General features: G+C 38.0%; 1 protein-coding gene across 1 annotated transcript in view; it reads right to left on the bottom strand.

Moving 5' to 3' along the window:
- Window positions 1–17,602, bottom strand: part of LOC115758645 (S phase cyclin A-associated protein in the endoplasmic reticulum) — a 49,818-nt gene that overhangs the window by 25,603 nt on the left and 6,613 nt on the right. Inside the window, exons 5-7 of the mRNA XM_030699380.1 lie at window positions 4,261–4,518; window positions 4,076–4,199; window positions 2,200–2,339 (exon numbers count right to left, since the gene is read on the bottom strand). Coding sequence (XP_030555240.1) covers window positions 2,200–2,339; window positions 4,076–4,199; window positions 4,261–4,518 — 522 coding nt within the window. The remainder of the gene's footprint in view (window positions 1–2,199; window positions 2,340–4,075; window positions 4,200–4,260; window positions 4,519–17,602) is intronic.

The following is a 17,602-nucleotide window of genomic DNA, read 5'->3' as shown; positions in this document are numbered from 1 at the left end:
GATTTAAAAGCTGAATTGCAAGTATGTTTGAAAAGCACGAAACTCTTGCAGAGAAAATCAAAACTTCGCTCAAGCGGAAACTTTGTTAAACAACCGAGTTCTATGCGGCTACGGCAAGCCACAACTTTGTGGATAATCATAATGATAATGACGATAATAATGATGACAAAGCTAACCAAAAAAGGCGACTGGGTCAGTGGGCGTGCTCTATATGCAGACACACCAAAGCAAACATATGTAATACATATAGACATAACTATAGACACATGCCTAGCAATAGAGGAGCTTTGGCTTATGACATGCTAAATTCGAAATAGAATCGAAAAGGAAAAACATGAATTTACTGCATAATTCATTGAAATGCTGGAACTCAAAGCAAACTGAGAGAAGAAAGCAAGAACAAAATTGAAAGTTTCTTAATTAAAATCAAATTTGTGTTACAAATCGGAATGAAAAAGTGTTGCCCCCTTCGCTCTAGTGCCCCCCCACCACTCAACGCGCTCCCGCTTCCGCTCTCCACTTTTATGTGCCGCTCGACCAATTAAAAGTAAACAAAAATTAAATTATGCAGCTACAAAAAGCTGCACGTAGAGCACAGCCAAAAGATTGACTACAGCAGTTGCCCGACCCGAAAGCTACAATTGAATTAGAAAGCAGCAGAACGAGAGGCAGAAGTAGAGAGTAGAAGTAGTGGAAGGCGGGGATCGGGGGGCGGGGGCTAGAGGGGAAGCAACAGCCAAATGCTTGCTGCTTCGACCGGAGGTTGTCATTCCATTCAAGTGCGGCGAATTGAATTTCAGTTTCTTTATATCTATTTTTGTTTTTTTTTTTTTTTATCCCACTCTTCGCTTTGGCGCTTTATTCAAGTTTTGGCAAAATGGCGCAGCGTATTGTGTAGCGGGCGCCGGGGCGAAGGAAATGATAGTCAAGGCAAATGTGATTTTGCAGCAAAACGTTAGACGCAGCTATAGAAAACAAGACGGCAACGCTTTGTAATTGAATTGAGCGCCGAAAAGCGCGCTGCTAAAAAATAAAATAAAAACTGGGTATATAAAAAGAAAAGCAAACAACCACAAAAGGCTGCGAAAAAAAATTGGTGTGGGGGAGAGAGAGAGAGCGAGAGAGCGAGAGAGCGAGCGAGGCAGGGAACAATGGCGGCGGGCTACTAATAAAATAAACGAAAAGCTTTTGTAAGCAAATTGAAAACATAAACAAACGAAAATTGATCAACAAAAATAAAAAAAAACTAGAGAAAAATTCAATGGGCTAGGCAGCTAGGTGAGGGGGGAGCGGGGGGCAGTGCACACAAAGGATAAACAAAATGTTTTTACTGGCGAAACAAAAGCCAAGCGAACAAAAATGACTAAAATATAAAAACAACAAAAGTCACAAAAATGCACAACAAAAGTTTTTTTTTACAATCAAAAAAGTGAGCACAGCGCAAAATAAAGAACAAAAACAAAACACAATAAGCAAATGTATATGAAATTCAATTTCTGCAAAAATAAACAAAATGGCGTCTATGTGTTTGTGTGTGTGGGTAACAACAGCAGAAATTCGATTAAAACTTTTGCACTGCCCAAAAATACACACACACACACGCACGCAAAATAAGCGCAAATTAAAGAAAAACAAGCAGCGACGCCGACTGCGCGCGGGCTACATTAAAGTTTTGCCAAAAAAAAAGAAATTCAAGCAGCAGCAACAACAATGCTGCAGCAGCAGCAACTGTAAAAGCGAAGCAGTCATAAAAACGTGCAGGCAGAAAGTTAGCGGCGAGTGTTGAAAGCGCCCGCAACAACAACAATAACAGAAATAACAATGGCTGCACTTGCTCATAAAGCGCAGTTGGACAAGCACTGGCAAATGGTAAACACAGCCTGCACAGTTTGCGAGCCACTGCATATGCAGGCCATATACATACATACATATACAGGCGCAGCACACTAGCCATCTTGCTCGCACAGCATTGACACGCCCCTGCACACACACAAGCGCTCCCGCTCGCACACGCACGCACTGCCTAGCCGCCACTCACGCATTTTCGAACATTGAATTCTTTCGAACTTGCGCCATTTCCCCTACTTGCGAGCGCGCGCATCTGTGTGTGTGTGTGAGGGTTTCTGTGCACGTTGTACTGTTAACTTTGTGCAGTTGTGTCTTTTGTTTTTCTTTGTCGTTTTCTTCTTTTGTACTCACTTTATCATGTCCGGTAGGCGTTCCGGTACTTTAGGGTGGGTGTTTTTCTTCACATAGCTGGATGATAGCGCCTCGGTGCATGCCAGCATTAGCTCCGTGGATAACTCGACCGGATGTTGTGGTGATTTTTCTTCGGGTAACTGCAAATGGCGAAAGAATCAGTTGAAAAACAAAAAAAATCAAAAATAGAAATCTAACAGAAAGTCAAAAAGTGTCAATGGACTTGTTGGCGTAGTTGTTGTTGTGGCTGTGTTGTTGTTGTCGCACAATTGTTGCATGCTTTGCGGCGTTAGACGACATTGTTCGTGTGTGTTCAAATTAATTATAAAAGTTAACAGCTACAGCAACAACAACAACAGCAGCAAGAAGAAGAAGAAGAACAACAACAACAACCGTAACGGCCACTCACATCAATCAAAATGTTAATTGATGTTTTTTAACGCGACGCTCTTTATCTCTTTCTCTGTTTCTGCTTCTTCTTGATTACATGACAAGCGGCGTGCGCGCTGATCCATCAGCAATAACCAGAGGTGGGGCGGGGTCTAATGCGGGGGCAGGGGGACAAGCACAACAATAAACACGAGCCAAAGCAACAACAACAACAACAACAGCAAGGCAGTAAAATATTTTTTATGAAATACAAAATATAAAAGCACAGCAAACGAACAACAACAATGCATAAATATAAAATGGCTTTTTACGCGCTTTAACGATTGATTTAACAGCGGCCCGCAAATATACGTACATATATATATATATAAACATTTATGCATATATATAAACAATAACAAAAAAGACGCACGCAAAACTTGACAGCCAAATGCTGACAAATTGTCGGCCCAGGCTGGGCAGGGGGGGGTCAGTGAGGGCTAGGGGTTGCGGGCTGCGGGGGTTTTGCGGCTAGTGCGTTACGAATTTATAGGCCACAGCGCGACGCCGCGGCCAGTAAATAAAATACAAATAAAAATGCCACACAGGGCAACAAAAACAAAAACAAAAGGCAAAAAGCAAAAGGAACGCGCCAAATAAAAGCGTCAAAAGAAATGGCAAATAAACAAGCGAACAAAATAAGAAAACAATAAACTTTAAACTTGGCAAAGTTCTCGTGTGTGTGTGTGTGTGTGCGATTTGAGGCCAAAGCAAGTCGACTTGCGTATGCGCTACATTAATAAAAAATATAAGTATGTACTAAAAAACTAATTCACAAAGTTATTTGAACGCTGGAAATTTGGAAATTGCCTGAATTACAATCATACAAAATTAAAATGATATGTTGAAAATTTGTAATTCTTACTTTAAGTTACAATATTTTTATGTTAAAAAAAAAAACGATCAAGTTTTTAAAATGTCGAAAAGGGCGCGAAAGTAAAGCAAGTTCAAATTAATTTAAATTTAATTTAAGCTGAGTTTTTGACTTTAATTTGTATATAAAAATATATACATATATTTATATATACATATATTTATTTTAATAAACAAATACATGCAAAAATATATTATAAACATGAAAACAAAAGCTATTTAACTAATTCCCCTAATTTTTCTATAATTTTAAGAGTTCAAAAAGTTAGGTATTGAAAAGTTCTTGCAATTGTCACAAAGCTCAGCCCAGAACGCAAATGCCCTACAGCATAAATATATTTTATGGATAAAGCGTATAAGAGAGACCAAATCAGCGCGGCCAAGTGTTAAGTGGCTATATGCCAGGCAACTCGGGGGGGCGGGACGAGGGACAAGGAGTGGGGAAGAGGGCAAGGATAAGAACACGAGCCAAGTTTAAAGCGTGCGACGCACTTGGGGGAATTACGATTCTGGATGCATTTCATGGCGACAGCGCGGCGACACTTTTATTGGGCCACCAGAGGCTTTGGCTCACCTGGAAACTCTTGCTGATGGCATCGAAGAGCGTCGCAATGGAGTTGCCCAGAAGCGCATGGCGCGCAATCTGTGGACAAACGGAGCACGCATTCCGATACAGCTGCACGGCCAGTGTGACGGATCTGAAATCGAAGTAAATCGATTTGGTTTTATTGATTTCATTAATATTCTCGTTCAGCTTACTTCTTTGAGATCTCAGCATTGTCCTCCAAGCCCTTGCTGATCACATGATTGGCCAGCACACCGAGCCCATCCATGCTGAGGAACGCCTGAAAGTCGTAGGTCTGCGCCTTTGGTATCACACGCAACAGATTGCCCAGCGTACGGTCCAGACCCTGAGAACCGCCGCCCTTCATCACCAGATGCAACAGCTTCGGCACGCTGCTATCCCGTTTCACATGGGCGGGCAGGGCCTCCAATGTGGACAAGTAATCCGCGGCACTGGAAGTTGACACGAGTTGAAGAAGAATATTAACAAAAATTTAGGTATTGAAATGGAATTTTAAATCTCTATCTCTATATTGGCGGAAAACGGCTATACAGTAGTATATCCGCTATTATCCTATATGGACATGGGTCAAAATTTCCCACCCCATAACTCGGTCAAAACCCAACCGATTTTCATATGGTTTGTCCTTTTATGCATGGTTTGACCTCCAGATCAATCTGGCATCTAAATCTGGCAACATTATTTTTAGTCAAAATTCATGTCAAAATGATGCCCTCAAATATCCTATATAGGATATAGACATAGGTCAATATTTCCCACCCCCATAATTCGGTCAAAACTCAACCGATTTTCAAAAGGTTTGGCTTTTTGTTCATGGTTTGGCCTCTTGATCAATTCTGCATCCAAATCTGCCAACATTAGTTTTGGTCAAAATTCATGTCAAAATTATACCCTCAAATATCCTATATAGACATAGGTCAAAACTTCCCACCCCCATAACTCGGTCAAAACTCAACCGATTTTCAAAAGGTTTGGCTGTTTGTTCATGGTTTGGCCTCTAGATCAATTCTGCATCCAAATCTGGCAACAGTATTTTTGGTCAAAATTCATGTCAAAATGATGCCCTCAAATATCCTATATAGACATAGGTCAATATTTCCCACCCCCATAACTCGGTCAAAACTCAACCGATTTTCAAAAGGTTTGGCTTTTTGTTCATGGTTTGGCCTCTAGATCAATTCTGCATCCAAATCTGAAAACATTAGTTTTGGTCAAAATTCATGTCAAAATTATACTCTCAAATATCCTATATAGACATAGGTCAAAACTTCCCACCCCCATAACTCGGTCAAAACTCAACCGATTTTCAAAAGGTTTGGCTGTTTGTTCATGGTTTGGCCTCTAGATCAATTCTGCATCCAAATCTGGCAACAGTATTTTTGGTCAAAATTCATGTCAAAATGATGCCCTCAAATATCCTATATAGACATAGGTCAATATTTCCCACCCCCATAACTCGGTCAAAACTCAACCGATTTTCAAAAGGTTTGGCTTTTTGTTCATGGTTTGGCCTTTAGATCAATTCTGCATCCAAATCTGGCAACATTATTTTTGGTCAAAATTCATGTCAAAATTATGCCCTCAAATATCTTATATAGATATAGTCAATATTTCCCACCCCCATAACTCGGGCAAAACTCAACCGACTTTCAAAAGGTTTGGCGTTTTGTTCACAGATTGGCCTCTAGATCAATTCTGCATCCAAACCTGGCAACATTAGTTTTGGTCAAAATTCATGTCAAAATTCATGTCAAAATGATGCCCTCAAATATCCTATATAGACATAGGTCAATATTTCCCACCCCATAACTCGGTCAAAACTCAACCGATTTTCAAAAGGTTTGGCTTTTTGTTCATGGTTTGGCCTCTTGATCAATTCTGCATCCAAATCTGCCAACATTAGTTTTGGTCAAAATTCATGTCAAAATTATACCCTCAAATATCCTATATAGACATAGGTCAAAACTTCCCACCCCCATAACTCGGTCAAAACTCAACCGATTTTCAAAAGGTTTGGCTGTTTGTTCATGGTTTGGCCTCTAGATCAATTCTGCATCCAAATCTGGCAACATTAGTTTTGGTCAAAATTCATGTCAAAATTATACCCTCAAATATCTTATATAGACATAGTCAATATTTCCCACCCCCATAACTCGGTCAAAACTACACCGATTTTCAAAAGGTTTGGCTTTTTGTTCATGGTTTGGCCTCTAGATCAATTCTGCATCCAAATCTGGCAACATTAGTTTTGGTCAAAATTCATGTCAAAATGATGCCCTCAAATATCCTATATAGACATAGGTCAATATTTCCCACCCCATAACTCGGTCAAAACTCAACCGATTTTCAAACGGTTTGGCTTTTTGTTCATGGTTTGGCCTCTAAATCAATTCTGCATCCAAATCTGGCAACATTATTTTTGGTCGAAATTCATGTCAAAATGTTGCCCTCAAATATCCTATATAGACATAGGTCAATATTTCCCACCCCCATAACTCGGTCAAAACTCAACCGATTTTCAAACGGTTTGGCTTTTTGTTCATGGTTTGGCCTCTTGATCAATTCTGCATCCAAATCTGCCAACATTGGTTTTGGTCAAAATTCATGTCAAAATTATACCCTCAAATATCCTATATAGACATAGGTCAAAACTTCCCACCCCCATAACTCGGTCAAAACTAAACCGATTTTCAAAAGGTTTGGCTTTTTGTTCATGGTTTGGCCTTTAGATCAATTCTGCATCCAAATCTGGCAACATTCTTTTTGGTCAAAATTCATGTCAAAATTCATGTCAAATATCCTATATAGACATAGGTCAATATTTCCCACCCCATAACTCGGTCAAAACTCAACCGATTTTCAAACGGTTTGGCTTTTGGCTTTTTGTTCATGGTTTGGCCTCTAGATCAATTCTGCATCCAAATCTGGCAACATTATTTTTGGTCGAAATTCATGTCAAAATGTTGCCCTCAAATATCCTATATAGACGTAGGTCAATATTTCCCACCCCCATAACTCGGGCAAAACTCAACCGATTTTCAAAAGGTTTGGCTTTTTGTTCACGGTTTGGCCTCTAGATCAATTCTGCATCCAAATCTGGCAACATTATTTTTGGTCAAAATGCATGTCAAAATTATACCCTCAAATATCTTATATAGACATAGGTCAAAACTTCCCACCCCCATAACTCGGTCAAAACTCAACCGATTTTCAAAAGGTTTGGCTTTTTGTTCACGGTTTGGCCTCTAGATCAATTCTGCATCCAAATCTGGCAACATTAGTTTTGGTCAAAATTCATGTCAAAATGATGCCCTCAAATATCCTATATAGACATAGGTCAATATTTCCCACCCCCATAACTCAGGCAAAACTCAACCGATTTTCAAAAGGTTTGGCTTTTTGTTCATGGTTTGGCCTTTAGATCAATTCTGCATCCAAATCTGGCAACATTATTTTTGGTCAAAATTCATGTCAAAATTATGCCCTCAAATATCTTATATAGATATAGTCAATATTTCCCACCCCCATAACTCGGTCAAAACTTAACCGACTTTCAAAAGGTTTGGCGTTTTGTTCACAGATTGGCCTCTAGATCAATTCTGCATCCAAATCTGGCAACATTAGTTTTGGTCAAAATTCGCGCAAAATTCATGTCAAAATGATGCCCTCAAATATCCTATATAGACATAGGTCAATATTTCCCACCCCATAACTCGGTCAAAACTCAACCGATTTTCAAAAGGTTTGGCTTTTTGTTCATGGTTTGGCCTCTTGATCAATTCTGCATCCAAATCTGCCAACATTAGTTTTGGTCAAAATTCATGTCAAAATTATACCCTTAAATATCCTATATAGACATAGGTCAAAACTTCCCACCCCCATAACTCGGTCAAAACTCAACCGATTTTCAAAAGGTTTGGCGTTTTGTTCACGGATTGGCCTCTAGATCAATTCTGCATCCAAATCTGGCAACATTAGTTTTGGTCAAAATTCATGTCAAAATGATGCCCTCAAATATCCTATATAGACATAGGTCAATATTTCCCACCCCCATAACTCGGTCAAAACTCAACCGATTTTCAAACGGTTTGGCTTTTTGTTCATGGCATGGCCTCTTGATCAATTCTGCATCCAAATCTGCCAACATTGGTTTTGGTCAAAATTCATGTCAAAATTATACCCTCAAATATCCTATATAGACATAGGTCAAAACTTCCCACCCCCATAACTCGGTCAAAACTCAACCGATTTTCAAAAGGTTTGGCTTTTTGTTCATGGTTTGGCCTTTAGATCAATTCTGCATCCAAATCTGGCAACATTCTTTTTGGTCAAAATTCATGTCAAAATTCATGTCAAATATCCTATATAGACATAGGTCAATATTTCCCACCCCATAACTCTGTCAAAACTCAACCGATTTTCAAACGGTTTGGCTTTTGGCTTTTGGCTTTTTGTTCATGGTTTGGCCTCTAGATCAATTCTGCATCCAAATCTGGCAACATTATTTTTGGTCGAAATTCATGTCAAAATGTTGCCCTCAAATATCCTATATAGACGTAGGTCAATATTTCCCACCCCCATAACTCGGGCAAAACTCAACCGATTTTCAAAAGGTTTGGCTTTTTGTTCATGGTTTGGCCTCTTGATCAATTCTGCATCCAAATCTGGCAACATTAGTTTTGGTCAAAATTCATGTCAAAATTATACCCTCAAATATCCTATATAGACATAGGTCAAAACTTCCCACCCCATAACTCGGTCAAAACTCAACCGATTTTCAAAAGGTTTGGCTTTTTGTTCACGGTTTGGCCTCTAAATCAATTCTGCATCCAAATCTGGCAACATTATTTTTGGTCAAAATGCATGTCAAAATTATACCCTCAAATATCTTATATAGACATAAGTCAAAACTTCCCACCCCCATAACTCGGTCAAAACTCAACCGATTTTCAAAAGGTTTGGCTTTTTGTTCACGGTTTGGCCTCTAGATCAATTCTGCATCCAAATCTGGCAACATTAGTTTTGGTCAAAATTCATGTCAAAATGATGCCCTCAAATATCCTATATAGACATAGGTCAATATTTCCCACCCCCATAACTCAGGCAAAACTCAACCGATTTTCAAAAGGTTTGGCTTTTTGTTCATGGTTTGGCCTCTTGATCAATTCTGCATCCAAATCTGGCAACATTAGTTTTGGTCAAAATTCATGTCAAAATTATACCCTCAAATATCCTATATAGACATAGGTCAAAACTTCCCACTCCCATAACTCGGTCAAAACTCAACCGATTTTCAAAAGGTTTGGCTTTTTGTTCATGGTTTGGCCTCTAGATCAATTCTGCATCCAAATCTGGCAACATTATTTTTGGTCGAAATTCATGTCAAAGTGTTGCCCTCAAATATCCTATATAGACATAGGTCAATATTTCCCACCCCCATAACTCGGGCAAAACTCAACCGATTTTCAAAAGGTTTGGCTTTTTGTTCATGGTTTTGCCAATTATGCATCCAAATCTGGCAACATTAGTTTTGGTCAAAATTCATGTCAAAATTCATGTCAAAATGATGCCCTCAAATATCCTATATAGACATAGGTTAATATTTCCCACCCCATAACTCGGTCAAAACTCAACCGATTTTCAAACGGTTTGGCTTTTTGTTCATGGTTTGGCCTCTAGATCAATTCTGCATCCAAATCTGGCAACATTATTTTTGGTCGAAATTCATGTCAAAGTGTTGCCCTCAAATATCCTATATAGACATAGGTCAATATTTCCCACCCCCATAACTCGGGCAAAACTCAACCGATTTTCAAAAGGTTTGGGTTTTTGTTCATGGTTTGGCCTCTAGATCAATTCTGCATTAAAATCTGGCAACATTAGTTTTGGTCAAAATTCATGTCAAAATTCATGTCAAAATGATGCCCTCAAATATCCTATATAGACATAGGTCAATATTTCCCACCCCCATAACTCGGTCAAAACTCAACCGATTTTCAAAAGGTTTGGCTTTTTGTTTACGGTTTGGCCTCTAGATCAATTCTGCATCCAAATCTGGCAACATTATTTTTGGTCAAAATTCATGTCAAAATGATGCCCTCAAATATCCAATATAGACATAAATCAATATTTCCCACCCCAATAACTCGGTCAAAACTCAACCGATTTTCAAAAAGTTTGGTTTTTTGTTCACGGTTTGGCCTCTAGATCAATTCTGCATCCAAATCTGGCAACATTATTTTTGGTCGAAATTCATGTCAAAATTCATGTCAAAATGATGCCCTCAAATATCCTATATAGACATAGGTCAATATTTCCCACCCCCATAACTCGGTCAAAACTCAACCGATTTTCAAAAGGTTTGGCTTTTTGTTTACGGTTTGGCCTCTAGATCAATTCTGCATCCAAATCTGGAAACATTAGTTTTGGTCAAAATTCATGTCAAAATGATGCCCTCAAATATCCTATATAGACATAGGTCAATATTTCCCACCCCCATAACTCGGTCAAAACTTAACCGATTTTCAAAAGGTTTGGCTTTTTGTTCATGGTTTGGCCTCTAGATCAATTCTGCATCCAAATCTGAAAACATTATTTTTGGTCAAAATTCATGTCAAAATTATACCCTCAAATATCCTATATAGACATAGTCAATATTTCCCACCCCCATAACTCGGGCAAAACTCAACCGATTTTCAAAAGGTTTGGCTTTTTGTTCATGGTTTGGCCAATTATGCATCCAAATCTGGCAACATTAGTTTTGGTCAAAATTCATGTCAAAATTCATGTCAAAATTCATGTCAAAATTCATGTCAAAATGATGCCCTCAAATATCCTATATAGACATAGGTCAATATTTCCCACCCCCATAACTCGGTCAAAACTCAACCGATTTTCAAAAGGTTTGGCTTTTTGTTCATGGTTTGGCCTCTAGATCAATTCTGCATCCAAATCTGAAAACATTATTTTTGGTCAAAATTCATGTCAAAATTATACCCTCAAATATCCAATATAGACATAAATCAATATTTCCCACCCCAATAACTCGGTCAAAACTCAACCGATTTTCAAAAAGTTTGGTTTTTTGTTCACGGTTGGCCTCTAGATCAATTCTGCATCCAAATCTGGCAACATTATTTTTGGTCGAAATTCATGTCAAAGTGTTGCCCTCAAATATCCTATATAGACATAGGTCAATATTTCCCACCCCCATAACTCGGGCAAAACTCAACCGATTTTCAAAAGGTTTGGGTTTTTGTTCATGGTTTGGCCTCTAGATCAATTCTGCATTAAAATCTGGCAACATTAGTTTTGGTCAAAATTCATGTCAAAATGATGCCCTCAAATATCCTATATAGACATAGGTCAATATTTCCCACCCCATAACTCGGTCAAAACTAAACCGATTTTCAAACGGTTTGGCTTTTTGTTCATGGTTTGGCCTCTAGATCAATTCTGCATCCAAATCTGGCAACATTATTTTTGGTCGAAATTCATGTCAAAGTGTTGCCCTCAAATATCCTATATAGACATAGGTCAATATTTCCCACCCCCATAACTCGGGCAAAACTCAACCGATTTTCAAAAGGTTTGGGTTTTTGTTCATGGTTTGGCCTCTAGATCAATTCTGCATTAAAATCTGGCAACATTAGTTTTGGTCAAAATTCATGTCAAAATGATGCCCTCAAATATCCTATATAGACATAGGTCAATATTTCCCACCCCCATAACTCGGTCAAAACTCAACCGATTTTCAAAAGGTTTGGCTTTTTGTTTACGGTTTGGCCTCTAGATCAATTCTGCATCCAAATCTGGCAACATTATTTTTGGTCAAAATTCATGTCAAAATGATGCCCTCAAATATCCAATATAGACATAAATCAATATTTCCCACCCCAATAACTCGGTCAAAACTCAACCGATTTTCAAAAAGTTTGGTTTTTTGTTCACGGTTTGGCCTCTAGATCAATTCTGCATCCAAATCTGGCAACATTATTTTTGGTCGAAATTCATGTCAAAATTCATGTCAAAATGATGCCCTCAAATATCCTATATAGACATAGGTCAATATTTCCCACCCCCATAACTCGGTCAAAACTCAACCGATTTTCAAAAGGTTTGGCTTTTTGTTTACGGTTTGGCCTCTAGATCAATTCTGCATCCAAATCTGGAAACATTAGTTTTGGTCAAAATTCATGTCAAAATGATGCCCTCAAATATCCTATATAGACATAGGTCAATATTTCCCACCCCCATAACTCGGTCAAAACTTAACCGATTTTCAAAAGGTTTGGCTTTTTGTTCATGGTTTGGCCTCTAGATCAATTCTGCATCCAAATCTGAAAACATTATTTTTGGTCAAAATTCATGTCAAAATTATACCCTCAAATATCCTATATAGACATAGTCAATATTTCCCACCCCCATAACTCGGTCAAAACTCAACCGATTTTGAAAAGGTTTGGCTTTTTGTTCATGGTTTGGCCTCTAGATCAATTCTGCATCCAAATCTGGCAACATTATTTTTGGTCGAAATTCATGTCAAAATTATACCCTCAAATATCCTATATAGACATAGGTCAAAACTTCCCACCCCCATAACTCGGTCAAAACTCAACCGATTTTCGAAAAGTTTGGGTTTTTGTTCACGGTTTGGCCTCTAGATCAATTCTGCATCCAAATCTGGCAACATTATTTTTGGTCAAAATTCATGTCAAAGTGTTGCCCTCAAATATCCTATATAGACATAGGTCAATATTTCCCACCCCATAACTCGGTCAAAACTCAACCGATTTTCAAACGGTTTGGCTTTTTGTTCATGGTTTGGCCTCTAGATCAATTCTGCATCCAAATCTGGCAACATTATTTTTGGTCGAAATTCATGTCAAAGTGTTGCCCTCAAATATCCTATATAGACATAGGTCAATATTTCCCACCCCCATAACTCGGGCAAAACTCAACCGATTTTCAAAAGGTTTGGCTTTTTGTTCATGGTTTTGCCAATTATGCATCCAAATCTGGCAACATTAGTTTTGGTCAAAATTCATGTCAAAATTCATGTCAAAATGATGCCCTCAAATATCCTATATAGACATAGGTCAATATTTCCCACCCCATAACTCGGTCAAAACTCAACCGATTTTCAAAAGGTTTGGCTTTTTGTTCATGGTTTGGCCTCTAGATCAATTCTGCATCCAAATCTGGCAACATTATTTTTGGTCGAAATTCATGTCAAAGTGTTGCCCTCAAATATCCTATATAGACATAGGTCAATATTTCCCACCCCCATAACTCGGGCAAAACTCAACCGATTTTCAAAAGGTTTGGGTTTTTGTTCATGGTTTGGCCTCTAGATCAATTCTGCATCAAAATCTGGCAACATTAGTTTTGGTCAAAATTCATGTCAAAATTCATGTCAAAATGATGCCCTCAAATATCCTATATAGACATAGGTCAATATTTCCCACCCCATAACTCGGTCAAAACTAAACCGATTTTCAAACGGTTTGGCTTTTTGTTCATGGTTTGGCCTCTAGATCAATTCTGCATCCAAATCTGGCAACATTATTTTTGGTCGAAATTCATGTCAAAGTGTTGCCCTCAAATATCCTATATAGACATAGGTCAATATTTCCCACCCCCATAACTCGGGCAAAACTCAACCGATTTTCAAAAGGTTTGGGTTTTTGTTCATGGTTTGGCCTCTAGATCAATTCTGCATTAAAATCTGGCAACATTAGTTTTGGTCAAAATTCATGTCAAAATGATGCCCTCAAATATCCTATATAGACATAGGTCAATATTTCCCACCCCCATAACTCGGTCAAAACTCAACCGATTTTCAAAAGGTTTGGCTTTTTGTTTACGGTTTGGCCTCTAGATCAATTCTGCATCCAAATCTGGCAACATTATTTTTGGTCAAAATTCATGTCAAAATGATGCCCTCAAATATCCAATATAGACATAAATCAATATTTCCCACCCCAATAACTCGGTCAAAACTCAACCGATTTTCAAAAAGTTTGGTTTTTTGTTCACGGTTTGGCCTCTAGATCAATTCTGCATCCAAATCTGGCAACATTATTTTTGGTCGAAATTCATGTCAAAATTCATGTCAAAATGATGCCCTCAAATATCCTATATAGACATAGGTCAATATTTCCCACCCCCATAACTCGGTCAAAACTCAACCGATTTTCAAAAGGTTTGGCTTTTTGTTTACGGTTTGGCCTCTAGATCAATTCTGCATCCAAATCTGGAAACATTAGTTTTGGTCAAAATTCATGTCAAAATGATGCCCTCAAATATCCTATATAGACATAGGTCAATATTTCCCACCCCCATAACTCGGTCAAAACTTAACCGATTTTCAAAAGGTTTGGCTTTTTGTTCATGGTTTGGCCTCTAGATCAATTCTGCATCCAAATCTGAAAACATTATTTTTGGTCAAAATTCATGTCAAAATTATACCCTCAAATATCCTATATAGACATAGTCAATATTTCCCACCCCCATAACTCGGTCAAAACTCAACCGATTTTGAAAAGGTTTGGCTTTTTGTTCATGGTTTGGCCTCTAGATCAATTCTGCATCCAAATCTGGCAACATTATTTTTGGTCGAAATTCATGTCAAAATTATACCCTCAAATATCCTATATAGACATAGGTCAAAACTTCCCACCCCCATAACTCGGTCAAAACTCAACCGATTTTCGAAAAGTTTGGGTTTTTGTTCACGGTTTGGCCTCTAGATCAATTCTGCATCCAAATCTGGCAACATTATTTTTGGTCAAAATTCATGTCAAAGTGTTGCCCTCAAATATCCTATATAGACATAGGTCAATATTTCCCACCCCATAACTCGGTCAAAACTCAACCGATTTTCAAACGGTTTGGCTTTTTGTTCATGGTTTGGCCTCTAGATCAATTCTGCATCCAAATCTGGCAACATTATTTTTGGTCGAAATTCATGTCAAAGTGTTGCCCTCAAATATCCTATATAGACATAGGTCAATATTTCCCACCCCCATAACTCGGGCAAAACTCAACCGATTTTCAAAAGGTTTGGCTTTTTGTTCATGGTTTTGCCAATTATGCATCCAAATCTGGCAACATTAGTTTTGGTCAAAATTCATGTCAAAATTCATGTCAAAATGATGCCCTCAAATATCCTATATAGACATAGGTCAATATTTCCCACCCCATAACTCGGTCAAAACTCAACCGATTTTCAAACGGTTTGGCTTTTTGTTCATGGTTTGGCCTCTAGATTAATTCTGCATCCAAATCTGGCAACATTATTTTTGGTCGAAATTCATGTCAAAGTGTTGCCCTCAAATATCCTATATAGACATAGGTCAATATTTCCCACCCCATAACTCGGTCAAAACTCAACCGATTTTCAAACGGTTTGGCTTTTTGTTCATGGTTTGGCCTCTAGATCAATTCTGCATCCAAATCTGGCAACATTATTTTTGGTCGAAATTCATGTCAAAGTGTTGCCCTCAAATATCCTATATAGACATAGGTCAATATTTCCCACCCCATAACTCGGTCAAAACTCAACCGATTTTCAAAAGGTTTGGCTTTTTGTTCATGGTTTGGCCTCTAGATCAATTCTGCATCCAAATCTGAAAACATTATTTTTGGTCAAAATTCATGTCAAAATTATACCCTCAAATATCCTATATAGACATAGGTCAATATTTCCCACCCCCATAACTCGGTCAAAACTCAACCGATTTTCAAAAGGTTTGGCTTTTTGTTCATGGTTTGGCCTCTAGATCAATTCTGCATCCAAATCTGAAAACATTATTTTTGGTCAAAATTCATGTCAAAATTATACCCTCAAATATCCTATATAGACATAGTCAATATTTCCCACCCCCATAACTCGGTCAAAACTCAACCGATTTTCAAAAGGTTTGGCTTTTTGTTCACGGTTTGGCCTCTAGATCAATTCTGCATCCAAATCTGGCAACATTAGTTTTGGTCAAAATTCATGTCAAAATTCATGTCAAAATGATGCCCTCAAATATCCTATATAGACATAGGTCAATATTTCCCACCCCCATAACTCGGTCAAAACTCAACCGATTTTCAAAAGGTTTGGCTTTTTGTTCATGGTTTGGCCTCTAGATCAATTCTGCATCCAAATCTGGCAACATTATTTTTGGTCAAAATGCATGTCAAAATGATGCCCTCAAATATCCTATATAGACATAGGTCAATATTTCCCACCCCCATAACTCGGTCAAAACTCAACCGATTTTCAAAAGGTTTGGCTTTTTGTTCACGGTTTGGCCTCTAGATCAATTCTGCATCTAAATCTGGCAACATTAGTTTTGGCCAAAATTCATGTCAAAATGATGCCCTCAAATATCCTATATAGACATAGGTCAATATTTCCCACCCCCATAACTCGGTCAAAACTCAACCGATTTTCAATTCTGCATCCAGATCTGGCAACATTATTTTTGGTCAAAATTCATGTCAAAATGATGCCTTCAAATATCTTATATAGACATAGTCAATATTTCCCACCCCCATAACTCGGTCAAAACTCAACCGATTTTCAAAAGGTTTGGCTCTTTGTTCATAGTTTGGCCTCTAGATCAATTCTGCATCCAAATCTGAAAACATTAGTTTTGGTCAAAATTCATGTCAAAATTATACCCTCAAATATCCTATATAGACATAGGTCAAAACTTCCCACCCCCATAACTCGGTCAAAACACAACCGATTTTCAAAAAGTTTGGTTTTTTGTTCACGGTTTGGCCTCTAGATCAATTCTGCATCCAAATCTGGCAACATTATTTTTGGTCAAAATTCATGTCAAAATGATGCCCTCAAATATCCAATATAGATATAAATCAATATTTCCCACCCCAATAACTCGGTCAAAACTCAACCGATTTTCAAAAAGTTTGGGTTTTTGTTCACGGTTTGGCCTCTAGATCAATTCTGCATCCAAATCTGGAAACATTAGTTTTGGTCAAAATTCATGTCAAAATGATGCCCTCAAATATCCTATATAGACAAAGGTCAATATTTCCCACCCCAATAACTCGGTCAAAACTCAACCGATTTTCAAAAAGTTTGGTTTTTTGTTCACTGGTTTGGCCTCTAGATCAATTCTGCATCCAAATCTGGAAACATTAGTTTTGGTCAAAATTCATGTCAAAATGATGCCCTCAAATATCCTATATAGACAAAGGTCAATATTTCCCACCCCCATAACTCGGTCAAAACTCAACCGATTTTGAAAAGGTTTGGCTTTTTGTTCATGGTTTGGCCTCTAGATCTTACATACACATAGGTCAAAAGTTTCCATCCCCATAACTCGGTCAAATCTTATCCTATGAAAATGATACCCTCAAATATCCTAAAGACTATATGTGAAAATGCTACCCTGAAACATCCTATATAAACCTTCTGAATCTGTTTATATCAAGGACAATAGAAATAGGCATGGCTCTTATATACCTTTATTATATATTTATATTGTCTTTAGT

This window comes from Drosophila novamexicana, unplaced genomic scaffold, assembly GCF_003285875.2.
Source record: "Drosophila novamexicana strain 15010-1031.04,08,12 unplaced genomic scaffold, DnovRS2.1 tig00000193-arrow-pilon, whole genome shotgun sequence".
In the NCBI taxonomy this organism is placed as follows: domain Eukaryota; kingdom Metazoa; phylum Arthropoda; class Insecta; order Diptera; family Drosophilidae; genus Drosophila; species Drosophila novamexicana.
This window is presented reverse-complemented; position numbering and strand designations above follow the sequence as displayed.